This window comes from Ammospiza caudacuta, chromosome 2, assembly GCF_027887145.1.
Source record: "Ammospiza caudacuta isolate bAmmCau1 chromosome 2, bAmmCau1.pri, whole genome shotgun sequence".
Classification (NCBI taxonomy): Eukaryota; Metazoa; Chordata; class Aves; order Passeriformes; family Passerellidae; genus Ammospiza; species Ammospiza caudacuta.
Genome location: NC_080594.1, coordinates 58,641,177 through 58,668,337, shown reverse-complemented (window position 1 = coordinate 58,668,337; position 27,161 = coordinate 58,641,177). Strand labels below are relative to the sequence as shown.

Genomic DNA, 27,161 nt, shown 5'->3' with positions numbered 1-27,161 from the left:
CCCGAGGGTCTCTGCCCTGAGGACGGGGCCACACCGCCCGGGACACGGCCAGGCTCCCACCGAGCCGCGGCCCCTCGGCTACCGAGCCCAGAGGGGGGACCGTCCCGCCGGGAACCCCCACCCGGCCGGAGCCCCCCACTCGCCGCGCCGGGGCAGGCAAGGGGCGGAGGGCGAGGCCCTGCTGCCACCACCTCCCCTCTTTCCGCCCGCCCTGTCAGGCACCGCCTCCTCCTCCTCCTCCTCAGCCGCCTGACAAGGGGACGGGGGCGGCAGCCGCGGCGAGGCAGCAGCAGGGGGTGGCAAGGTAGGGGACAGCCCGCGAAGCTCCGCCGTTGCGGGCTGCTTCTCGTCCTCGTTCTGCTGCGTGCGGGCTGCTGAGGACCGACCATGGTGAAGGTGTCGTTCAACTCCGCGTTGGCGCAGAAGGAGGCGGCGAAGAAGGAGGAGGAGAACAGCCAGGTGCTGATCCTGCCGCCGGACGCCAAGGTGAGGGCGGCGGGGGGACCGACCCTCCGGGGCCCGGCGGTGCAGGGCGCTCCGCTCTGCTCCGCTCCGCGCGGAGCCCGGGGAGGGGAGCGCGGCGGGGACGCTGCCGAGCTTTGTACGGCCCTTGCCCGCGGCGATGGCCCCCGGGCGGGCCGGGGGAAGGCTGCGCAGCGGTGCGCCCCGCCGCCCCATCGGCTCACGCTTCTAAAATGGCTGACAGGGCGAGCTCCTTGGCTCCGCTTCTGCCGACTCCGGGGATCTCTGTGCTGGTTCCGTTTTTCTGTTTGTTTGGTTGGGGGTTTTTGTTGGGGTTTTGTTTTGGAGGGTTTTTTTGTTAGCCGCTGCAGCGCGTGCACCGCGGCCACCCCGGCTTTCGGGGCCGGCTGCGCTCCCGCAGCGCCCTGGCTGTGTCGGGCCGGCGGTGGGAGCTGCTGTGTGGGGAGAGGGCGGGTCGTGCCCGCCGTTCCCTCCGCTGCCGTTCCCTCCGGCCGGCTACTGGCGAGCTCCCGGACCCCGGATGCTGCGGGGCAAGGGAGAGCTCGGAGGGTGAAGTTGGGGGTTCGGCCGCGCTTTGCCGCAGCAGCGTGTTCGCAGAGCCTGGTGGTTGTGTGGTGCGGAGAACTTCGCCTCGGAACTTAAATAAAGGAACAAAGAGCTGCCTGCCCCCGCCCCAAAACAGCACCCAAACTCCGGGCGCTGCTGTCGCCTCCCCTCTGCGAACAGCAACGGAGAAAAAACAGCAGCGGCTTTTTAAGTTTTTTGCATAGAATATAAAGGTTTTTGGTTGCAATTTCTATGCTCCCGTAATCAAAACCAGTTTTTAATTCGGAGTAGTGTAATTTGCTCTAAGCTCTTTCAGAAGGGAACGAAAACTTGAAAAATGGCCAACACATAAACAACAGTGTCTTGCTGTTTTCGTTTGCTTTCACAGTCTCTGGTTCATCGGGCCTCTGAGTTACCAGATTGGCTCTTCAAAAGTGATAGTGTTTATTAATTTCCTAAATCTTTGTGGTGAATTTCTGCATAGGAAGACAGTATCTGTTCAATTTGTGAAGTCCTGCCCTGGTGCAGGTTTTGCCGTGATTTTGATGGGGCCAGGTTCCTCACCTGCAGAATCCGCTGTCATTTCACAGCTGAGGAGAACCAGAAAAGTGCTTCTGGTGACATCTCCCTGATACAGCAAGTGGTTAAATGTCACATTTCCGCTGAGCATACTGCGCTTTCAGATAAAACTGACCAGTGTTTAAGTCTCTAGAGCAGTGTGCCACAACAGATGAGACAGTTTTGTTGCTCAGATTGCCTGCAATTATATGAAACCCATTGGGTGCTGGTATTCCCAGAGGAGTGCTATTCTCTAGGAAGTAGTGGCTTCCCTGAGCCCACATGAAGCTGTAGAATGCCTTCCTAACCCCAGATTTGGTGGTCAGTGTGACACCAAGCACATAAGCAAGACACAAGCTCAAGCTACATGTTCCAGAAAATGGGTTTTTCTTATTACCTCGGAATCCAGACCTGCCCTGGATGATGTTTGTTTCCAGATAGCCTACCAAATTGGGCTTGTTTTTCTGCTACTAAACAAACAAAATACATCTGGCTAATTGTACACTGGGGGAACAAATCCTTCCGACCCTGTCCAGATACTGACAGAAGCATGTCATTTGGCTATGATTTCCTTAATGTGGAGCTGCAAATTCTAGCAGCTGAGGATGACATACAGGATCTGCCTTAACTTTGGTTTCCTTGCCTAGAAATGAGACTTGTAAACACTTATTAACCAGGTCAAAAGGCAGTCTGGTCTCACAGTAGCTACTTAAAAGTTCTTGCACTGCTGTCAGGGGATGAACATGCCTGAACAAAGCTTGAAACACTCTCAAAATAGCTTGCTGGGAGGGGATGCTCAGTACAGATGAAAATTCCAAAAACAAACGAGCGCTCTTGAGGGATGAGTCTTTGACATTCTCCTTGACACATTTCTATCTTTTGTCTGCAGATCTGCAGACCTGCACCTAACAGTGTGCAAAATTCTCGAGTAAGCTTTTTTTTGGGCTTTTGTGTTTTAAAGCATCAATAAAAGCAGATCTGGTACAGTAGCGTTGTCTGTAGTTTTTGTAGAACAGGCCGTGCAATCCATGCAGGATTAACAGTAGTGAAACAAGCACTGCCATGTAGCTCTGGAGGTATTGTGATTCTTCAAGTCTGGGAGCTTATTCTCAGATCTTTGGGCGGGGGGGGGGGGCGGGTGGAAAGGAACTGAGGGCCCTTGTAAAACTTGATACGTTTGAGGTAAGTGCAAGATCCACTCTTTGAACTTCGCCTTCTCAAATACAAGTGCATTAGAAACAGATCTTCCCCCACCCATCCACAACTTCAGCTGCCTATGCAGCTCTTTGGAGGAAAGGGGAGAAAATAAACCACATCTGACAAATGCATTATTCACATCACGTCGCTGCTGGAAAACCCTTCGCTTCAAGTGAGGTTTGGAGGCAGTGTGGGAATGTATATTGAAAGAAAGAATTCTGGTAGACTGAAAAAGGTCACATTTCCAAAACAGCATATATGGGAAGTTTGTTTTCCCTTCTCCTACATTGTTTCTCTAGGAAAATAATTAGATCTGGATCACAAGTGTAAACATGAAAAATATTGCAACATTTTATGAAGCTTTCTTTTATGAACAAAGTCCCGGAAGGCATTCTGGACTGAAGTAAAGAGAAAACCCTAAGAAGAGACTCAACAGAATTGCACTATCACAATTTTATTACCAAGAACTTAAAAATACTTGAGCCAGAGATACTAGTAAACTAGTTGAGATTAATGAATAAAGCCAAATGCTTTGAAATGTCAAGAAAATAAAAATTCACAGGATGAGCTTTTGGGCTAATTCTTTGACAGTCTCATTCTGCAGCTTTTCCCAGCACAGTGCCTTGAAGACTGCTGCTCTGCCATTGCAGGATTACTCTCAAATACATAATCTTCCAAGGACTTAGCAAAGAGCATTTGCAGCTAAAATATGCTGATGACACAGCATAGAAATACTCTGATTTTCCCAGAAATTGCCCAATAACTTCTGATGCAGATACTAATTGGAAATTAATCAGGGAAGGTAAGACAGGAAGAGGCAAGAAGAGTAGGGGATGTGTCACGGAAACAATGTCTTCAAAAAAGGATTTTGCAGAAGGCAGTGGTCTTATGCTTTGGAGTATGTTGTTACTTAAAAAGGACTTGAAAAATCTAGAGTGCTAATCCTGTCTCTGCATAAATCACTGCTCAGGATTATGGCATGTAGTGAAAGTGTCTCCATAATTACTGTAGGCAGCCATTACAACTCTGTTTTTGTTGTTGGGGTGGTACTTCTATGCCATAATTCTCAGCCAAAATACAGCATACTCCCAGTGAAGGGTCTTAGGCCACATTTCATTTTCCATTTTGCTCATTGTCTCTATAATAGGGTGTTTTATGACCCAGTTTCCAACAAGCAAACAATGTGCGGTCTTTTAACGTTTCTCCCTACAATAGATCTCTGGAGAGCCAAAGATGGTTCTGAGCACAGCTGAAGTCTTCAGACATTTTATAAAGGCCTTTCAGTAGATTAGGCCTTCCCAAAAATCTTTGTGCCCTCAGTGACTTGGGCTGTTGCTCCCTTCTGCCAGGTTCAGTGGCAACCTTTTCAAACTATTTTTCTCTTTTTGGGGTGCTCAACATGGTGCATATTTACCACATCCAGCTCTGTGCACAGAAGCTGTGGATTCACACATGTATTGTGGCTGACCATTGGGTAACTGCATATGCAGAGAGTTCAGTGTGAAAGTGTAAATGTTAAGAATTTTAAAAGCAGCAGCTTTCTGCATTTTTTCCTTATAAGAATGTTATTACTGTGACCTTTAAAATTAACCTTCTTTTTTTCACTTTAGCTTAATCATTCACTTAACTTTAGCTAAAGCATACTAAAATAGACAGTTTTTAAACACAGAATGAAGGGATCCACCTATGAAGTACTGATGAGCAACAACTAGTGAACGTGATTTTACTGTGCAGAAAAACCATCAGATTTTGTGTAATTGGTGTTAAATATATATATATATGCAAAAGTTACTGTATCCACTAAAAAATAGTCATAATAGCTGTTTTGTTATTATTTTGCTGTTAGGAAAGCAGGTTTTCCCTCTTTATGGAACATCCCTGTAGCTGGGTCGTTTAGGATTGTCTTGTTTGGTTTTCATTTCTTTTTTTTCTTTCAGGAGTTTCCATATTCCCATTATAGGCTTTCTCCAGCCAAATTTCTATAGGCCTTACACCAGATGCCATTGGGGAAAGAGCAGTCTTTGTATTTTCCTCTATTTTCTGTGATGCAACTAGGTCATTAAACCAACCAGCTTCTGCTATCTGTCAGAGCATGTGGAGATTAAGACATGATTATTTAAAAGAGGCCCAGAAGTAAAAAATCCTAATAGAGCAAATTCTCTCCCTCTTCTCCCAGATGTTGCTAAAATTTTAATGAAAATCCACCAAACTATAGATGAAAACCCTTCAGTTTCAGACACAAAGAGTACCCAGGGCTTGTTCTGTTATTTTATTTGACTTAATGGGTACCCAAAAAGATAAATTAGGGTAAATGGAGTTTTATTGAACAAAATTTGTGTTGTTAATGAGGGACTTCTCCTAAGAAAAGAAGCCTTGTGGCTGATACCTTTCCCTGCATTTTTTTTACATTATGAATTTGTGCTACTGGTTAAGTAGAGCAGCTTCCTGAACATAAGGTAACTGTGGTCTTGAGACTTTTGGCTCCTAAAGCTGTTCCTTAAAGGCTTGCCAGCAATTGAGACAGTACTAGAAAACCAAGATCTCTAAAAGTTTGTGGCGCTCTTTTGACAACCTCTTGCTATTTTTAAGTGAGTTTAGGGATTTGGAATTACAAAATCCAAAATGTGGTCTGGAGGAGGTGGTGTCAACCCCCAGCAATGGGCACGAACCTGTGGGACAGAGGAGCTCTGTCAGTTCTCTGTATCTCACTTCCTTTTCTGTCTCTCATAACCTCCCGACCTGAATAACAAGCACAGGGCTTTGGTTGAGAAATAGAACCATTTCCCAGAAGAATTATATTTAATGTTTCAAACAGGATGTATTCTGCCAGACCTTTGTGATAACTGCTTTGTCAGTTGTTTGTATCATTCACGTTTTTGGCTGACCGAGCAAGAGAGCTGATGGCTGCACCATACAGCTCGTGTGAACTCAGTGCAGGGATGACTACAGAGACAATGGGAATGCTTTCTGCCGTTCTAAATAGTTTCTCTTCAGTTTCCCAAACTTTCACTTGGCTGAAACCCCTTGCCCTGAAAATGTATTCGGAGAAGTTGTTTTCCCCTTAATATCATCGTATGGAAGAGTCTGTAATTAGATGATGCTTTATTTAGTGCAGTATCTAGAAAAACTATCCTGCCCTGTAATGTATCTTTACAGTAAATGTCAGAAGTACTTCTATTATGTTCACTCCTGTCTTTCTGTGCTGCAATACTCTTTTTGATAAGCCTCAAGAAACTAGTTTAGATATTAACATTGTGTAGCAGTATGAAGAATACCAATTAAACAGAGGCTGTTGAAATGAAGGTTCTGTTCAATGGGAAAGGTCAAGTTAAATTAGTTAATTTCTGAAGATGTGGATCAAAATGAGAAGCTGAGCTTCCCTGTGAAAATCATTTGAAAGAAAATTTTCTTGAAATCAGCAGTATTTTCAAGGGAAATGGTTTTGACTCATTCCATTATAATGAATATTTAATCCAACATGTGAACATGTATTTCAAGGAAAGTTTAATTTTAAAATGTAATGTGTATCTATGTTTTTCTTCTGTTAAGTATTTTAATGAAGTGTTTGCAGCTGCAAATGTAACCTAACAGATGTGGTTTTATAGACTAATTTCTATTTTCAAATCTATTTTCTTTGTTATTTATCTAGGTTTTTCCCCTGATTTTTTCTTTTTCTTATCAGCATTTTAGTAAATATTGATGCTAATAGTCTTTGGGGTGGGGGGTATGTAAGAATGGTAAGCATACTTGCCTCCAGTAATGTTTTCAGGTAACTGTTCTGCAGTTGTGGTTTTGGAATATTTGTCAGCTTTATATGTATTTTCTAGCCAGTAGCCGGTAGCTACAGGCATCAGATAGCTCTTCATAAAAAGAAAATAGCCCTCTCTGTGACCCTCAGGAAATACCTTCAAACACAAACACTGCCTTTTAGAGTCCTAGTAATTTTAAATATTCTTTATTCTGTACTTCTAAAAACATTATGACATTTTAAAAATGTAACTGCAGCTGTAATAAGTGATTATATGTTTTGTTGCTTATTGCACAGATTCCTTTTTCTTTTCCCTATTTTTTCTCCCCTTTCTCCCCTTGTGCTGTGATTGACAAAGGTTAGCATTATCTGCTTTTAGTCTCCTGATCTGTATGAATAATACAACATTCATTTTCTTACTATTTATGTACTGCTTTTTATCCTCAGTGGAAATTACTTTGAATCTACAGATGAAAAGCATGCTAATTTATAAAATTCGGGTATCTGTCCTAATTTTATAGATGTGGTAAACCAAAGGAATGAGATAATTAATAAGATTGAGCTCTGCAATGAAGTCAGAAATGGTTTTGGTGGCAGACATCATGTGATCTAGGTAGGGTTTGGACCACAAGGGACTTACAGAAAAGGACTAGGTCCTTCCTGTGTGATCCATGTGTCATCTGCAAGCAAGGGTCCTCTGTGCAACAGCTGTACAAAATTCATCATGACAAAATGCCAAAGTCATATTTGCCCAACAGTTAGTATAGAGATCCTGCAAAAAAAATAATTTGGTATCTTGTTTGGCTTTTCCATGTAGTGTCAGTGTGTGTGTCTACACAAATATTTTTCTAAAATTTTTAAAGTTAAAGATATATTATTAAGTATGCAATACATATAATTTCATATATATATAAACACATAAAAATAAAACCCACAGGCATTTTAAGAGTAGAGTTCCTTGAATGCAAGTCCTTGGTTAATTTGTGGTTGTCTTTACTCCAGTGTTCAGCAAACTCCTGCTTTGATGGCAGCTTTCTGCTCTTTTGTGGGTACAATGAGATGGTGGAATGACTGTGGAAAAAGAGGAGGCTGGAGAGATCATAACTGGGAGGGGTCAGTGATCTCTGGGGTGTATCTCACATAGTTGCTGAATCACTAAGGCCTGTTTATTTATTTATTTATTTATTTTAAAGGATAAAGCCTACACAGAAATAGAAAAGCCTTGAACTCACACATTTGAAAATGCAGCAGCCTTTGCAAGGTTGTGAGGCCAGACACGACTCGGAGGCTGCTGCACAGTGCAGTGAGCAGTTTTGGGAAGCTCTTGGTGAGGTGTTTGAACGCTGGCCAGGTCTGGGATCCTGCAGGGGGTGGTGCTGCCAGGTGCTGGGCGCTGGAGTGTGTGCTCCACTTCAGACTTGGAATAGTGTAATTGCACTGAAGCTCTTCAGTTTGTTACAACAGTTTTGTCTAGAAAGAGAGCATAATTAAACGTACCCTTCCAAGGTCAGCTCTCCTGTGCTGATACTCATAACTGCCACAATTAAATGCTATTTTGTATTTGCATATAGAATGGTTTCCACTCAGAGAACTGTGCTTGCTGTTCAGGTACTATGCATTCTAATTCACTAATACATGTATTAGCAGAGTGTATGTGTTTGAGGACAGGGCTGCCATTCACAAAGCCTCAACAGACTACAGTAATGGGCTGAACAAAATCTCATGAGTTTCAGAAATAGCAAATGCCAAGTCCTGTACCTGGAACAGACTCGTCCCAACCATCAGGATATACTGGGCACCACCTGGCTGGGAAGCTGCTCTGCTTGAAAAAGACCCACGGCTCCTGGTGGACATTCAGCTGCATGCTAGTCGCTGGCATCACAGAAGGCTGAGAGCTCTCTGATCCCAAAAAAGACAGCAACAAACTGGTGTGAGTCCAGCAGGGCCACCACAATAGTCAGAGGCTGGAGGTTACGCCCTGTGAGGAGCGGCCAAGGGAGTGGGGCTTGTTCAACCCAGAGATGAAACTGCTGCAAGGAGGACTTAACAGCAGCCTCCCAGTGCCTGGGGAGGTGACTGAAAATACAGTGGTCATAAAGTTAAAAAAGAGAGCTTCTGACTGATAAAAGCAAAATATTTTTCAGTCTTGAGGAGAACTGAATGCTGCTGAGGAAATTACCTGGAGAAGCTTTGAAGTGTCAGTCTTAGCGGTTTTCAAACCTTGACTGGTCAAGAGCCCTGAGCAACCTAGACAGGCTTCAGAGTCTACCCTCCTTTGAAGCAGGACTGCAGACCTCACAAGAGCGTTTTGTGATGCTGGATTCTGCTTTTGAGAGAAACTGAGACACAGCCTTTGTAACTTGCTTGAGATGACATACCATCTGTGGCTGAACTGGGAATAGAGTTATTAAATTCCGAGGCTCAGTGGTGCATATGTGCATGCTAATGAGATCTCTTGGGTGAAAGAGCCAACGCCACTTGGGAAAATAGCCTTGAGAGAAATCTAGGTTAAATTCACATAGCGTTCCATCATACTGATGGCTGAGAATCAGGCAGTCATAGAAAAAAAGAAATTTCAGATGTAAGAATTGAGCAGGGTAAGGGAGAAACAGGGACTGGAACAATCAAGGTCAAAGAGATAATTTAGTATTGATCCATTTAAAGTGGAATAGGAACATTCTAAGTTCCTGTTTTCAAACACTGATCTCATTCAGGATAAAGATGAAAGAAATACTTCATTAAAGTTATAGATTGATTTAGTGTAGTTTTTGTGGGTATGGTGGAATGTAAGTCAGTTGTAGGTCAAAAAGTGCAGATAGGTAAAGGGTTTATTTTGGTAATGTTTGAAAATGAGGCATTTTTCAAAATTGGACAGTTTAATGAAAGGCCATGTTCAGTATTCTGTAACTATAAAGGGTGTGGTGATTTTGTTTTCTGAAAGCAAATCCATTCTGAAGAATGTCCCATATGACTTCTTCGGCTTGAGGGTTTTTGTTTAAAAAATTAATCCCTCTTGCCAGATACCTGTGCAAGCTTTCCACCTGCATGTTTTGGTCTATCACTTGCAAACTTGCACCAGAACACTTCTCTTTCCTTTAAATATGTGAGAAAACTTAAGTGTGGAATGCAGAACAAATTTCTGTCATTCCAGTTTATGAAAATACATAGAAAAATTCAGCAACATTAATATATTTTCTTAATAAACCTGATTTTCACACTGAGACATTTAGAGGCAAGACATTTTCCAAATGTTGTAGGTTTTGTTGAAGTTTTTATGGCAGAGAGTGGGGAGAAGGCAAAAGAATCATAAAACTCCAAAGCGAAGTAAAGGATGTGTGGAGCTTTATTACTTGTCTAGCACAGACCCAGCACTCCTGGAAGTCTGATTTATTTTTTTTTTTCCTTAAATGAAGCAAGTGGTTAGAGTTTGTTAATCCTCATCCTCTATAGTATTAGTGTTACTTAAAAACTGTAGATGTGTATCACAGAATGGCTGGCATTGGAGGTCATCTGGGCCAACTCCCCTGCTCTAGCAGCTGGTTGCTTGGTACCACCTCCTGCCAGCTTCCGAGTATCTCCAAGGATGGAAGACTTCACAGTCTCCCTGGGAAAGCTGTGCCAGTGTTTGGGGTCATGCAGTAAAAGAAGTGTTTCAGTAGGAGTACAAGATGATGTTAAGGTCCTGTGGTGCTGATAGCTGTACAGAAGGTGACCCAGGAGGGCAGTCCTTGCCCTGACTGCAGTGAAAGCACAGGCCAAGAGGCACAGGAGTGCTGTGCTGGTTGATGTGGCAGACCAAAGTCCTGTGGCCATAGCCCAGCTGCTCTTCACCAGAGCGTGGTGATGAGTGGTTTATCTTGGTGCAACGGTGAAGGGAGGAAATGGAGATAAGGTGTGCCCAGTTACTCTGTGTGTGGCAGATACCAGAGAGCTCTGCTTTGGGTGGGGAAAGATGCAGGGAACATAGACATGGGATAAGTGCTCAGAGAAGGAAGCTGGTAGAGCTTGAAATTGGACAGAGAAGAGGAACAATCTGGGGAACACAGTTTGAAGAAAACATCAGATACAGTGTGTGGTTAGTTATACACGTGCTGTAGACAGCCTGGGATGAGGATATAGCCGAAAGTGCAGGTGAATCACCTGAAAAGAAGTCTTTACCTGGTCTAAAAATACAACTTCCAGGCCATTTAAGTACCCTGTCACTTTCTAGTTCATGTAAGACCAAAGCTAACAACTACTTATCTTAATACTTCTCCAAAATTTAACCAAAACAGCAATTTGAATAGTTACAGGCTTTTTCCTTCCTTACCCATCCTCTTTAATTGTTGACTGCCATCAGGGTTTGCAGTCTCTTATCTCAGAAATGAAGGCAGTGTTTAGGTAAATCAGGATTACTCATGTTGGTTGGGAGTTGCTGGATTACTCTTCAGTACATGCTGCTTTTGTGGTCTCTCACATAGCTATGAATGAACTGCTGATTTCTGTCCTTAACCTTGACTTTACAGTTGTAATTTTCCTTTACTTCTTGCAGAAAATTTGAACTCTTCATGTTCTAACATATTTCTGAGTTTTATTTCTTGCTCCCCTACTCTTGCCTGTTTCCCAGCTTTTGTTCTCTCTTCACCTCTGTCTCTCCCAATACATGCAGCTGCAGCTACCTTCCTGCCCACCAGCTCTCATTTGCCTTTTAAGATGATCTTGAGCTGGCTGTTTATACTGATGTTTTTATTCTGTTATAGTTACAATGTTTGAACAATGAAATGAGTCATTTGACTGACACTGAATGTTTTAATAAAACTCCCCCATTATTTCATCAAAGATAACTTTCAACCAATTAAAACAACCTTGGACTTTGAACTTGTAAAGCTCCTGGAATTTAATTTCTTCTTACTTCTGGATTTCCTAGTGTTGTCTAAAAGATTTTGTATTTACAATACTATTTCAAAGACCATATACAGATAGGAGAAATAGAAGAAGAGGTTAATAGTACCAACAGCCTAATGGATAACTCTAATTGATTTATCCCCTTGGTTATTCAGGCTATGTGACTACAGTGAACAGCAGCACAACTAATGTCATGTTTTCATGTTGTTCTTTAGGCAGAGAGCCTTTGGTCAGATGGACAAATCCCTGTCTGTCATGACAGAAGAACTGGCACTGCTGGCACTGAGGGGTTGCCATGTTCAGATACCAACTGCATATAAACAGCCACAGCTTGTTTGCTGGACAAGGGAGAAATCTCTCAAGCATCTATTGTATTTAGAATGTTTTTTCCCAGCTAGCAAGTTGAAAGATGATTGTACTTAAAATTTAAATTTAATTTTGTTAGTAAGCATAGAATTGCTGTTTTAGAGGCAGATCAGTATGATCGCCTTCCAGATTCGCAGCATCTGCCAAGTGAGGAGTCTTGCAAAAGCCTGCCTTAATTTCCCATCTGCAACAAGTAATAAATACAATACCAGGCTTGGAGCAGTCTTCAGGCAGGAATACCATCGAAGGAATGCAGAGCTCTTTCTAAATTAAGTTCATTTTAAATTAACTTTCTTTTGTGAGGATTTTCTACAGACGTTGTATTTACAAGTCAGAGCAGGCGAGCCCGACCAACAGAATTCAGTTTGTACAGCCATTGGTCAGTATTTTATTTAAAGACTTTTTAGCTTCTCTCATTAAAAACACTTCTAGGGAGTGTCATTAACTTCCCTTCTTCCCACTCCACTAATTACAGCTGCAGTTGGTCAATATTTGCCTTCAGGAAACTCAGTCTGTCCCACAGTGTTCTGTCCATCCATGTGAGCTAAGTGGCACACAGAGGACCTCGGAGGAAAAACTGTTCTGAATAACTTCCAGCCAGTTTTACCCACATTAACTGTAAGCTTTTATATATGTGTTTGTGTATATGTAATAGATGTTATTCTCACATGCATAATTATGGACATTTTGTGTATTATGCTGCAGACATTTTTAGTAGTGTTTGTAATACTCAGTAATGCTCTGCATCTGGTTTCTCTGTGGATCAAAGACTGTTCATTCCAAAAGACATTTCCCCCTCCCATAATTATTTTTATTGCTATCTTAATCTATTTTTAAATTTGGGACATTATCTTTTGCATAGCTGTCCAGCAGTCATACAGTATTGTGGACTTCTCACAGCATGTTGTTCATCATATCTGGTTTAGATAGATGTGTCCTTAATTTCTGCAAAAAAACAAGGTCTAATAATCTTCTCACTCATTTTAATATGAGCTAGACATATGCCTTGTAAGTTTATAGAATGCTTTACTTTTATAATGTTAAAGCAATTATATTCCACTATGTACAAAAAGCCACAAGGGGAAAATCTAAGTAATTATCAAGTCTAATTATACACATTTGTGGCTCAGCATTGGAGCGTCTTAGAATACATTTGTGATATTACCCCAAACTTGCATTTGGCCATTCTAAAATACAGCATATATTAAAGAAAAAAAAAAGTAGCATTAAAATTGAACTGAAAAGAGCAAGAGAAAATACGGCCACTAGCCATTAATAACTGCTAGTGTTTGCAGGTTTATGGGGTTATTAACTTTTTCTTTTTTTAATTTACTAGTATTTTCTTTTTTTAATTAACTAGCAGAACAGTTAATGCTAATTGTCATAAAGATGTTCTTGTGCACATCTCTCTGTAGTTGAGAGTGTTCTGATAAATAGTTTGTGGTAGCATTCCCATCTGAGAAGTGTTTCATGGTTTTAGTAAGAAGGCAGAGAGCAGTTTTCCATTCACTGCTGTGGTCACCAATAAAGGGACCTGTTCTGAAAACTGCACTCAACTTGTCACTTGTTTGTGAGAAGACTCTAGATTTGAGTATTGCTAGTCTCAAATAATAGAGAATTTAATACTTCTTTTCTATCTGAAAGGAAATTGTTACTGCAGAGCTTAAAGCTTTTCAGGTTGGGAAATCCTGAACCATTTAATTTCAACACTGTAGGATTTAGTGTACAAGTGGCAGAGAGATGCTTCTGTTTCATGTCTTATCCATGGGAAACAGGCTAATCAAATGTTTTCCAATTAGAACAATCAGCTCATCAAGGGAAACAAGCCAGTTTTGGGCCTGCATCCAGTTCCTCTTAAGGCATTTTGCATCAGAGATGAATTTTGTGGCATCACCTTAAGGCTGAGGATTCACAAGGGAGCTGAAAGTACATGGGGCAGGGATGAAGCAGAAGAGAGGAAAGAAGGGGACCAGGACAGTAATTATTTATTACTGCTCACAGAAGTAGAGAGGCATATTTTTAGAGGTCAGTCTTCACCTCAAGTACATGATGCTTTATTTTGTGAGCTACCTCTGGCAGTGGAAAGCTGGCCTAGAGAAAAATTAGTCATTGAGGCTGCAGTCTCATGTTGTGCTCTGGCTTCAGAAGTCAGCGCTGCTGCCGGGGAACAAAGTGCAGTTGTAACCATGTGGGGAGAAGCGCTAATTCAGCACTGTCCCTCTTAGTGGGGATCTGCTTTCACTTAATGGGTTTTTTTGCAGAACATGAGTCACCTGGAAGGAGAGTGAGCATCCATTGCACTTCCTTCTTTTGCAGTGCAGAGGGTCAGATTTTTATAGCAAGGGACAAATTATTCTTTTGGGTCAATACAGCCCAAACAAAGCTGTTATGGCAGCAGTGCAAAAGCTCAGGGAGCTTAGCCATGGGTCAGCTACCTATGTAATTTGGCTTCAGTAAATTATTTATAATATTTTAATTTAAGCTGGTTTTAAACTGCTTAATAATGTACTGAATTTTCAGGCTAGGAAGTCAATTCTTTGTCCTCTTTCAGTAGCATAAAATATTTTCAGTGTTGTCAGTTTCAGGTTCTACCTGTGCTGAAGTGCTGTGCTTTCATTCATTCTCCTAAGCAGGAGCCTAAACTGGGCTTGAACTCTTGCTGTGAATTTAGTGGGCTGTTTTTGGCAGGCTGAGGACAAATCAATGATAGGCAACTACAAATACAAAATAGCTTAACATGCCACCACAAGGGACACCTTCAGAAATAATAATGATAGCCTTTAGCTTGTGGTAAAGGATAAAAGAGTTGTATTAAACCCATTGCTTACATCTCATGTATCAAAGGAAAATTATTTAAGGTAGAATACTGATAAACTTGTCTTTCAGGTTCCTCCTAGCATGGTTAAAGAGTAAAAGTTACTTTCTTTTTTTCTGATTATTTTGGCTGCTTGGGGAAAATTGATCTGACATTAACTCCTATTTCCAGGTAGGTGTTCATACTCTGTGTGCCTTCCTCACCATTTCCCAGGTGCATGTTTTCTTTGTCTTTCTGGACTTACGAAATAATGGAAAAAAAAATGGAAGAGGCGGTTATTCCATTAATGGATAATTCTGGTTGAAGTTAAAAAGGTGTGGGGGATGAAAGCAGGTCTAGGAAAGACTAAAGATACTGTTTATATTCTTCAGTAAGAAATATTTTGATATTGTATTCCAAAGGCAGTTTGCTATCCCTTTTTCTGGCATTAACTTGGAATGGTTTGAGTACAGCTGTTACAAAAAGTTTCAATCCGGTGTCCTATATGCTTTGAAATATCTAGGGAAATAGTTACCTAATGATACAGGGCAACATAAAAATAAAAATCCTTGGTTTACCTGGTTTAGATTTATAATTGAGATGATTTATAGAAGAATCCACAGTGACTCAACGTGACCTGAGAGTTAATTAGATTAGTATGGGTATTATATCCTATTCTCAGTCTTTGCAAAGAGCCAGGTTAAAAATCAGCCATCCAGTAATCCTGTAATTTTTTACACTGAATTCCTTAAATAATTGGTATTCTAAAAGTGTTAAAAAGTTGTTTCTTGTCTTTACATTGTGTATTTTCAGTCCACAGCAAATGTTATTTTGCTGATTTCACTTTGCCTTGTGATGCATCCCAGAAGTGTTGGTTTGAAGGGGCCTCTGGAAGTCATCTGCTGCAGCCTCCCTTTAGAAACAGGATGGTTGCCAAAGCAAGATTAGCCATGGCTTTCTCTAGTTGAGTATTGAAAACCTCCAAAGATGGAGATTTCACAATCTGATTTACTGTGGTATTTAACAAGGTAAAGTAAAACAAAATGTGTGAAATATCTTCAGTTTGACTCTAAATATTACTGAATCAGATTTTGGCAGCTTTTGCCTGGGAAAGAAGCTGCATTGCCACTTCTGTATGAAAGGTAATTGCAGTGTACTGTAAAGGTGGGTTTCGTATCACTTAATTTTAGCTGCATATGAATTAGGTACCTACTTTGTTAACCAAGGAATTTCCCTCTGTAAGCAATGAAAAGAATTAAGTCCCTCCAAAATGCTACTTACCCTTCTCTGGAACAGCTGAGTCATTTCCAGGAAGTGCCACTTTCTCCCACATTTACAGGGAGGATCCCCTTTCCATTTGGTGTCAGACTTGCTTCAGCCAGATAAGGGGAATTCCTTCCTAACTGGGCCAAGGCAGCTGGGTACTGTACCTGAACCTTTGTTCAAGTGGGGTATCATCTTAATTAGCAAATGCAGCAAAAAGACCCAGCACATCAGGCAGAGCACTGACTAACAACTTTGCCTGTCAAAGCCTTCTCAAGCAGTTCTGTCCTACTCTTCCTCAGTTTTCTGGGTGGTTTTTTGTTCATTCAGTCATAATGATTTTGCACCGTCGTCCTTCTACATTATTGTTTTGTGGTTGCAAAGGGGTAATGAGTTTCTTTGTGTTTATTTGAATTCAGATGTTTTCCCAGGATTATCCTGGCTTAGAACAGGGTAGCTCAAAGTTGGATTTTTTTATTTTATCAATATATTAATATTATTGTTATCGTTATAGTTATCGTTGTTATTATTTTCTTTTTTTACTTTGTATATGAGTTACGCAAACACTTAGGGGAGAAGAGAGCATTGTAATGTGGCTGATAGAGGAAAGATTTTGCAAGCAGCAGTTTATTGCTTAGGATGCCTGTGGGGACTGCATGGTTATGCAAACTAGTGCCCTAAAGGGGAAACATCCTGTCATTCCTTCACTATTACACGAACAGCAGATAGAGCAGAAAGCTTCCTTAACAACAACTTACAAAGCATCTTTATATTTTTTTCATTCCCACCGTGGCTATTCTGCCAGCCAAGTTGTGGTAAGGGTTGTTTTGTTCTGATGGAACAACATAGGAAAGGATATATTTTGCTGCTCTTACTACCTTTGATATTTTGTTGGTTCTTTGGGTTCACTTACATTGCACATACTAAGGTAAAACAGAATCTGACCTTTCTGAGTTGACTTCCTTGCTCTGCTGTTGTTGCATTGAGGTTGCCTGAGAATGAATATTTTTCTGTCTGCAACCTGGGAAGTGGCTCACTGTTTATTATTTGGTATTTCAGGAGATTTTGTTACATTTTTCTCTTAAGTCTCCTGATCTAGTCAGTGATAATGGCATTAAAAGTACAAGTTTTACTAAAGCTCAACTTAAACAGACTTGTTTTAAATTTTACCAAATAAGCTAAGTTTCTAAACACTTGTGCTAATGTGCATACAGGCTTTTCTGGTGGGTGCAATGATTGTATTTGCTGAGCCTGAAGTATGTACTCTTTTACCTGCCTGGGAACAGTGTGTTGAAGGTCCCTCTCTGGTGCCTTGCAGGACCCTGAGGATGCTGTGCCTGTTGGACAGAGAAGGGCCTGGTGCTGGTGCATGTGCTTTGGACTGGCCTTTATGCTGGCTGGTGTGTTCCTGGGTGGTGCCTATCTGTACAAATATTTTGCATTCCAGGTAAGTCACATACTCATTATGAGAGGGCTGTTTTTCGCTGTGGGAAGAGGAGCAACAGACTGTTCTTTCTATGTTAACATTTAGAAGAGGAGGAACAGACTAAACCAAAGGAAGTAAACTATTTTTTCTTTCCAAAATTTCATATTTTCTAAAGGCTAGAGTTTTACCTTCTCTAAAGTTACCTATCAGCAGAGGAGGGCAGAAGTGAAGCTGGCAAATAGAAGAGAGCAACAGTTTTGAAAACCTCACTTTGCAGAGAAAAGATTGTATCTAAATAGGACTTGGGTTTAGGAGCCCCAGTGGTGTCCCAGATTTTTATCTACTCTCTTTTCTCTTTTGCAGTGCCAAATACTGGAGGTGGATTAACTCCTTCAAAGCCTCCTTGTTTGATCCCAGGTTTCCTAACACATGAGGCACTGCTAATGTGCAGGAAAGGAGCTGCTTGTGAGAGCACCGTGGCGACTCTCTCCTTCCCTAGCCTCCACGTGGATAAGAAATATGGGCCCTGCAGGGGACTTGGGAAAAGCACAGTCACTGTGGTTTAAACATGCCCTGTCAAGTCTAATCCACACTGACAAGATTAGACCTCTAACAAAATGTATTTTCAGTCTTTTAACAAATAGCACTGCTGCAAGAGGAGCTCTGTGAAGGCAGCAGTGCCAGGGAAATGGAGCATTTACCTGAAACATGGGAGATCTGAGTTAAATACTGTCTCCCTTGGGGGGAGTTGTCACTGGGCAGTACTGGATGTGCTAGGCTTTTGCCCAAATGGTGGGAGCACGCCCTGCCTGCTTCAGAAACTGCTGGGTTTGCAAGATCACAGAGCCAGAAAGGGAGAGGGTAAGCAAAACATGACTCTCTCTAGCCCACTGGTTAGAGCACCTAATTATAAGGTAAAAAATCACGTTCTTATCCCTGATAGCAGGACTGTTGCTTTCCCCCCATTTTAGTAGCTGCTAATGTGGAAAGCCAAGTCATTAAACTTCAGAAATTCTAGCTGAACTTGCAGTTTAGAGTCTATTTGGCTATCACATTAACCAAATTTACAGGGGATAAGTAAGTGTTGCAAACGATGATGCTTAAACAGCACAGCTAATCGGGGTGGGTGTATTAACGAGCTGAGGAGCTGAAGGCCGGCTGCATTTCTAATGCACATTTCACCCGTGCTTAGCACTGGACGCTCCACCTTTCACCTGCCAGTGAGGTGAAACTGAAAGTGCCATTGAATTGAACCTGTGCTGCTGGTTAGGAGTCAGATCTGCGTTAAAGGAAACATTCAGGAACTGAGCTGACATTGCGCTGAAGACACATTTTCAATGAAAAATTTTAAATTGATGGCATGTGCATATGCAGAGTTCCATATTTCTAAAACTATTTGGTGTGTAAATTTGGTACATGGCTTCCTCTGACTCAGAACTGTATTTTACACGTAACTTAGGTAGCCTGCCACCTGTTCTCTGGCAGAAGGACACAAATTAGTTATTCCAATTTCTCTTTTTACTTTTTTACCTCTTAAAACTGTTCAAAAGGTATTTTAGAAATTGACTGTCCAGACTCTTGAAGTCTAGTAAAACTAAGCAACTTCACAGAATAATTGAGTTTGGAGGGGAAGTCTTGATGTCATCTAGTCCAACACACTGCTGCAAGCAAGACCAAATTTAGACTTGCTTTTTGAAGGTGATTTGGATGACCAGTTTTAATGCTTTTATTTGTAATTTTGACTTTTAATAATTTAACTGTTTAGATTTGACTTAAAATGTAATAATTTTACAGTGAGATAACAACAACATCAACAACAAAAACAACAACAACAACAATAATAATAATACACATGCATATAGATATAGGAACTTCATGGTCTTTCTAAAAATACATGGAAGACTGGATTTTAAGAATCTTCTTTATGGGATCCTTGAATTTAAACAAAGAACTCCCTCTGTGTTGAGTGTAATTGAGGTTTTAGCCATGGTCCTGTTGTTGATAGCAACTGGCTGCTGCTTTGGTGTATGAATCAAATTAAAGGCAAAAAAATTAATTTAGTCTGACAAGTTTTTCTTCAGAGAATATTACTTTTAAACTTCTACGTTACTGATATTTTTGTTGTTGGGTTGTTTACTGTTTTTAGCAGGGTGGCGTGTATTTCTGTGGAATAAAGTACATTGAAGATGGCTTAAGTTTACCTGAGCCTGGGGCAGAGGCTCAGACTGCTCGCTACCACACAATTGAGCAAAATATTCAGATCCTGGAGGAGGAAGATGTTGAGTTTATCAGTGTGCCAGTCCCTGAATTTGCTGATAGCGATCCTGCTGATATCGTCCATGACTTCCATCGGGTAAGAAATATGTCTGAAGAAGTTGATTGAAAGCATTTAAAGCTTGAAAAATGTTCCCCCTCAGTCATCCTGATAAATGTACTCATTTATTTTGGTGGGGGGAAGCAGAGGGGTGGAGGAGGCAGCAGAAATGTTTTGATCAGCAGCAGGCTGCAAGCAGTTATTAACTGGGCATAAAGTACAGCACGATAGAGTCATCATCAGCTGGTGTGTAAGCCACCTTTTACAAACACACTTCTGTTTCTAGAAAGGGAAAAACCTTGGATCTGTTTGCTCTCCTTAGTATGAGAAATGGAAAAGAATATTGTTCTTGCTCTGCTCAGTCCACTGAGCCAGAATTTGACCAGCTGCTGTGGTGCCAAGGGAAATTTGGAAAGGGCTGAGGTAGCTTTGACATTACTTGGAGGGGCTGATTGCATCTGATGTCACTGGGTGTGTTCTCCTGGAGGTGCTCTCCTAGCATGGCTCAAACCCCCAAAGCAGCAGCAGAAGGACCATGGAAAACAGCTCATTTTCCAGATGCCACGGGAAGCCAAAGTTTAATTTCTTTGTGCACCACCGGCTACTATGATTCCTAGAGACACTGAACTAAGGTTTCAAAGCTATCTTCCTTTTTTGGAGAAATAACCTTGATTGATAGGAATCATGGCAATAAATTTCTGTTAAGGCAGTTGACAGGGCTACAGCTCTCAGTGTTAAGAGCAGCTGCAGAACAATTAGAAGCCTTCCTCTTCTGTATCAGCATGGTTGGAGCGGTCTGATGGCAATGAAATGTTGTACAGCTGGTTTTCAGGAAGCTAAATCTCTGTGAACATTTGAAGACTTCACTGAACAGCTTTTTTTAAGCTAAGATGAAAAAGAATAGGGAAGTGTCCTATTTTTTTATGCAAACTTTGGAGTTTAAAGTGCTATCTCTCAAATATTCATAGCCAGATTTGGAGGAAAACATTGCTTGCTCAAGCTATGTAATTCAAATAGTATTTCAGAATATATTTAGGGACCTTCTGTTAAGAGTTAGAATAAAGACTCTAAAGAGGGAAAACTAGAAAATGAAAAAAGAAAGCAGCATCTAAGAAGCAAGGAAGAACAATATAATATTAAAAATTTACTTTTGGAAGTAATAAGTTCAAGGCTTTGCTCTAAAGGTCAGTGCAAGGGTCATTTGCCATAGATATAGCACTTGCTCCATGTAATGAGATTAGCTGCACTGATGATTGCTGTCCTGGCATTATTTTGACTGCTGGCCTCCTGGTGCTCAGTATTTTATATACATACACAGCCTCAGAGCTTTCAGCAGCTAGAGATAACATCTTCTTTAGCAAGAACAGGTGCAGTAAAACACAGCTCAGTGAACAGAGCTGCAGGATTCATCAGGGTAATTCCCTGAGCTTTTTATCAAATAGTGGCAAATACTGCAGTTCAGGTACTGTATAAAGATAATAATTCAACTATGAATAATCATTAACCTTGCAAATCAGTCATATTTTTGAACCTAAAACTACTTTTGTTGCATTATCTGTAGCAATTTTTTTTCTTTCTGTGTTTTGTTCTTACAGCAGCGTTTCCTCTTTAGACTATAACAAAATATAAAAGCATGAAGATTAGAGCCAGGTTTTTGTCCTGTTGTTCCACAATGAAGGCACTAAGCATAAATGAACACTGTTCTTGTTTCCATAACAGCTCAGGTACACCTTTGTAGTTTCCTTTCATGGTGCATTTGAGCTCCTCATCACCTGCTGCCTTGCCCAGATCCCTGTTGAAAATATAAACTCTCATCAAGGCTGCCCTTTGGTTGTACTTTTACTTGCCCTTAGATTGGAGTTTGTTGGACAGACTTTACAGTGAACAAAAGAATAATTTGAAGAACAGTACAAGGCAATAGCAGTTCAGCAACATCTGTTTGACAGTTTTCTGATCTTCTTGGTTTTTTGATTAAAATAAATGTTTTCTCAATAGAGACTCACTGCCTATCTTGACCTTAGCCTGGATAAGTGCTATGTGATTCCTCTGAACACTTCAGTTGTTATGCCACCAAAAAATTTCCTGGAGCTGCTCATCAATATCAAGGTATGATTAAATCATAAGTAATTTGTTCTTAAGACAGGAACAAGTATAAGTTTTTTTGGTTTTTTTCCCTTCTGCAGAACTCTGACATTCACAAAAGGCACATGATCACTAGAGGTCTTTGCAAAGAGAAAAAAGTCTGTAACCTACTTAGACAATGATCTACAATCATGAAGGAATCATTAATTCAGAGGAAGGCAAAAAAATCTGATTTTCTTTAGTGCTACAAATTTGGCTGACAAAACCATGTAAAAGTGATGTAGCTGGACTCTTTGATAGTAGTCTGTGTTTTTTAATTTGTAATCCATTGTGACTGAGGTTTCTGTAAAGCATGTGTGCACTGGACTAAGACTGGTTAGCTGAAAGGCATGGAGTAGATAAGCCTGGGAAATGCTTTTTACAGGGGCATTGTTTAAAGCCTGGGGTTGGCCCCCACTTCGATCCAGGGCTTGAGGGTGCTGCACACGAGATGTGTTGGATCTGCTGTGCACTGCACATAATGTGTGCTTTCCATTGCTGATTTAGGTAGTATTTGCCTTGGGTTCTGGCCTTCTGGTTTCTTCACAGAACAGCAAAACAGCCCAGTGGGGAAGAGAGGTGATGAAATGTCGCTAAGATTTGCGGAGAATGTTTTAATATTCTACTGGGCTTTTGTAACTTTAGAACAGTTACATCATATTTGGGTTTGCATCTTTCAAAAAAGGCTTTGGAATTAGGACTCCAGGAAGCATTTTAGCCATTTCTGAGTGGTTTGTATGTATAAATAAATTTCATGTGAAAATTTACCACAAGTAAGTCCTTTGATGCTTTTTTGCTTCCTATTTTGAGACTGGCTATTTAACCACATTTTCATTTCCTGTACATAAGGATGATGTGGTGTCTGTAAAACTCAGTGACCCCATTTTTTTAACTTTGTCTGTGCTGTTTTCTTTCCATTTTTAGATCACACAAATTCCACTATTAAAATCTGTTAATTTCCTACTTTGTCATTAGTACAGAATCAAATATGCTTGGTTTACAAGTAAGAGGATAACCAGGCATCACACATTTAACTGAAAATCCGTGCAAAAGCAAACAATTTTGATCATTGTCCCCAACAGTGGATGCCCTAATTTTATGAGACATCTGCTTAATTCTCATTGTATTAACAAATGCTGTGGGCATTTGATGTCACAGAAAATCAGGCTAAATGTTTGTAACTGGAATTTGGAAAACTATGCTGCAGATACATAAAGTGAGCAAATACTGACCTGCAGTCACACTGGTTACACCAGCAAAAAAATGTATGAAATGAGTGTGTTAGTTTCTTTAAAATGAGCTCTGAATACATGCAGAGGGCATTTTATGTACATGGTGGAGTTCTGGGCTGTTCTGGTGTTTAAGAAACACCATAATTTTAGCCTAAAGTTCCACATTTCTGCATATTGATACAGTTTGCTTCAGTGTGCAGACATGAAGGGCCTCCTTTGTTTCTTGGGGAAACAAAACTGAAACCCAGATATATTTGCTCATCCACCTTGTTCCTGCTGCTGAGACAACTGGCTAATTTTAACTGTACACAGTGCACAGGATGTCTCAAAAATGATGATATTTGTGGCTATGCTGGATCCCAGTGCTGGGTAATTGCCCCTGCAGCAACTGGGCAGAGGAGATTCCTAGGAGCACTGAGTTTCCTCTCCTCCTGTCCCACCCAGGGAGAGCTGAGAAGGCTGGGTCTGGGGTGGCTGGGAGGTCCTGTGGTTTGGAGGGCATGAGCCCAGGAGTGCCCTTGCAGGCTGGTCCCCAAGGCCTCAGCACTGCTGCCCACCCTGCCAGTGCTGGGTGCTGTGCTCTGGCACTCTCTCAGCACTCCTTCCTGAGAGTCGAGAGACTAGGAGTTAAGATGCAGTGATTTGCAGAGATTTAATTACAAAATAATGAGCGGGATAATTTGGGAGAGTGATGTTTGCTAAGCTGTTACTTAGAGAAAAAAAACTTGCCGTTGTTTTCCTCACAATATATAGTGAAGAAAATATTCATAGTTTATTCATTCATGCAAAATTTAAAGTGAATTTTATGCAGTCCTTTCTTTACTGGGAATAATAGCATTTAATCAGCTTCTCAACATGTCACTGGAGCTGAAAAGATGATCTTGTTTCACAGCGGAAATTTCAAGTTGTTTATTGTCACTAAAAATACAGAGATCTTTCACAACAGAATCTGAATTTGTTTTCACAATAGCTGATCATTTTATTTTTAAAAGCAAGGACACCCTCTTTACACTGCTATAAATTAGAACCACTCTTAACAAGATTTCTTAGTATTTTTAAAAATGGATGATTATTTAATAGCAGTGTTAGAAAACTGGCTGGCAGCTAAGTCTGCATCTTCAGCCATGTACAGTGAGGTGTGCACAGAGCCAGATTCCTCCATCATTTCCTCTGTGGAAGAGTAATACTGGAGGGTCTAGAGAGGGCTTGGAAAGCCTTTGTATGTCATTGTGGCTCTCCCCTTTTTCACTGTATTGTCTTGGAACACCTGATGTCCCACTTTGGCTTCACCATAATAACTCACATAACTTACAAGTCACCATAATGACTTACAGGGATAGAGGGTCTCATGTTGGCTTTGGTTTGAGAACAGTGACCCATACTGTGAATAAGTCCAAGGCTTTCCAACCCCATGGACTGCAGCTGGACTGTACTGCAGCTGGCCTGCTTCATCAGCAGGAGTATCTCCATGTGGATCAGGGTTCTGCCAGCTCCTGCTTGGGAGTTGTTCCCATTTAGGTCTAGTGGGCTGTTACTAATTAAGTGAAAACTTTGGATGATAATTTCAGAACTGGCCTGTGACAGTGGGTACAGCTAGAAAAAAAAAACCTGCTGAAGGCTGATGTTACTGTAGCAGGACCTGCAGTGGATGTTAGCATCAATGGAAGTTCTGTGACCTTTTTGCATGTAATTGTTACATGTTTCTGTACTGTAGTGAAGTTTACACATTTAGAATGAAAGTAAATGGATAATACATATTTTTAAATAATTCAAAGATACGTTGAAGAAAAACACTGGAAAGCATTTCTTGTGTACTCGGACCACAAAGAGATGGTTTTTGACAGAGCTGTTACCATTTTGTTCAACAGGCTGGAACATACTTGCCTCAGTCCTATTTGATTCATGAGCAGATGATTGTTACTGATCGCATTGAAAACGTGGATCAGCTGGGATTCTTTATTTACCGCCTCTGCCGTGGCAAGGAAACCTACAAGCTACAGCGCAAGGAAGCCATGAAAGGTAAACCCTCCTCCCATGGTCTGCTGCGTTAACAAAGGCTTCAGTGATGCCTGAGTGTGTTCAGAGAAGGCTCTAATGAAAGCAAGGCTTGCTTATTGCACTGACCAGCTCTGTGGGCCTCAGTGTGTCTGATATTTTCTTGTGTAGGTGTGCAAATAAGTCATGCCATGGTGCAAAAGTGCTCAAGGCCCCAGTGACCTAGGAGTGCCAAAATGTGTCTGTGTGTGTGTGTGTGGGTGTGTGCATGGGTGTGTTTTCTGGAGCTCAGGCTTTCATTGATGCTATTCTTCAGTCTTGAGCCCTAAACCACACACCCTACCTCAAAACAAAGAAAAATCTTTCATACAGGAGAAGCTTTAGCTTTGTAGTCCACATGCAGAATTGCAGCTTCTTTTTGTCATTAAAGCCATCTATACATTGTTACGTGTCTTCCTATTTGTGTCAGTGAAATGTCAATAAGAGCTTGTCTTCGCAGGAAAATTATAGTGCTTGGTACTTTTTTAATGGAAAAATGGCTGAAAAACATTATTTGGAAAAGTCTTGAAGAGCTGTTAAATACTGCCTTAAAATTTGCATTCAGATGGTACTTGGATTTGCTTTTTGGTGGTTTGGTTTTTTTGCTTTTAGGTTGTTTGATTTCTTGTTGTGTAATCTGCACATGGTGTGCAAGTGCACACCAAAGCAGTTTAATTGCTTCTGTCATATTGTGAGACCTGACTGCTTGGGAAAACAAAGAGAAGAAATACAATTTATAAAAGCAATTTAGATTGATGTTTGAAAATGAAAAGGTTTTAATAGCAAAATCCAATTAAAAATTTAGTATGTTTATCCTGTAGTAATAAATGCATTTTTACAGATGTACAGAAAGGGAGATTGGGAACTGATCTGAGTTGAAAACTAGCCAGTGGGGGGTTTTGGCAGGTTGGTTTTCACTAAACCAGTACTGGGATTTGGTTCACCACACTTTCAGGATCATTCCTGCTAATTGATTTTCTACATCTGAATGTGTGCCTCTGTGTGTTTTGTTGGAGGGGAGGGTTGGAGAGGGGTAGTTCTGATTTCTTGTGGCATCTTATCATAGCAAACATAAAACTTCTGCCTCTCATGTACCTCAGCCCTTCATCTCTTGACACTCTGTTGTTCTTTCCCAATACAACAGGAATTCAGAAGCGTGAAGCCATCAACTGCCGAAAGATTCGACACTTTGAGAACAAGTTTGCTATGGAAACACTCATCTGTGAACAGTAATGAGGAATAGTACTGTTACAGGAGGTTTAAAAAGTACAGTATGACCCCACCCTTTGTATTGTGTGCAGTGATTATTTTTTAAAATCTTTTTTTTTGTAAGTAGTGGACAGGGCTTTCTTGCTGAACATACGTTCCATACTTCTCATCTCATGATACATGTAAAATCAGTACGTTTCAGTTTTCTCCTTATTTTCAGGTGTGGTGTTCTTCTTATATTTGAATAGGAATTGTATAAAGACTTAGTCGCTAGTGCATTTCATGTGAATCTCAAATACTAGGAAGAAGAAGAAGAAATCTTTGAAATATTCACCAGTTTTTAAATAAGTAAAATTGAAAAAAATTATTAATGTACAAATGGACTGCAAGAGCTACTTCTAACTGTAATATTACCTGCTATATAGTTTGTTACAGCATATAGACAAACCTGTATTTGACTCTCCTAACCAAGTGCAATTTGTTTTGTTCTTAAAATATTGTCATATTTACCTTTTTGAGATTGATTTCTGAGTAGATGTTTTAAAATGGCATTTGCTGTAACAATCTTCTAGAAAATTAAGAAGTAACTTATGTTACTAACTTGTATATAATCCATGTATGTGCAATGGACAATAAACCTTATAAACCTGTTTGTCTAAAAGTCTTGTGTTTTCTTCTGGATTCCAGTTTACTACTGGATTATTTTTAAGAAGAGGGAACTACAGTTAAAATTAATGCATTTTACTTGAAGTGGTGTTTCTAAAGATAGAATACATGGCTGAGAAATGAAATATGAACAGAAAAACCTGCTTTTCTGTCCCTTTTCAATTAAAGGCAATACTGTGCTGCTTACTGAAACTCTAAATGGGCATTTCCACAATACATATGATCAGAGTGGAGACCCAAAGGTGAACTAACATGTTAATGTCTGAAATCCCTGTCCTTCACATTTGTCAAATGATGGGCATCATCCAACATATGCCATG

The 27,161-nt window shown here is 40.7% G+C and overlaps 1 protein-coding gene across 2 annotated transcripts; it reads left to right on the top strand.

The window, feature by feature from the left end:
• The first annotated feature begins 252 nt into the window (after nt 1–252).
• ITM2B (integral membrane protein 2B) lies at nt 253–26,825 on the top strand. 2 transcript variants are annotated; one of them, XM_058824731.1, is made up of 6 exons: nt 253–486; nt 17,158–17,286; nt 19,415–19,618; nt 21,575–21,685; nt 24,801–24,951; nt 26,111–26,825. In XM_058824731.1, exons 1-6 carry the CDS (start codon nt 388–390, stop codon nt 26,197–26,199), a joined length of 783 nt encoding a protein of 260 aa, XP_058680714.1. In that variant the 5' UTR covers nt 253–387; the 3' UTR covers nt 26,200–26,825. The 2 variants fall into 2 exon arrangements, with proteins under 2 accessions (XP_058680714.1, XP_058680713.1); XM_058824730.1 differs by having other exon boundaries at nt 19,412–19,618.
• Nucleotides 26,826–27,161: the final 336 nt, after the last annotated feature.

Excerpts from the sequence above, each read along its gene's own strand:
- ITM2B (XM_058824730.1), top strand. The coding sequence starts at position 388 with ATGGTGAAGGTGTCGTTCAACTCCGCGTTGGCGCAGAAGGAGGCGGCG. Across the intron at positions 17,287-19,411 it reads ACAAATATTTTGCATTCCAG|CAGGGTGGCGTGTATTTCTG; the intron begins GTAAGTCACATA and ends TACTGTTTTTAG. Across the intron at positions 21,686-24,800 it reads AGCTGCTCATCAATATCAAG|GCTGGAACATACTTGCCTCA; the intron begins GTATGATTAAAT and ends TTTGTTCAACAG.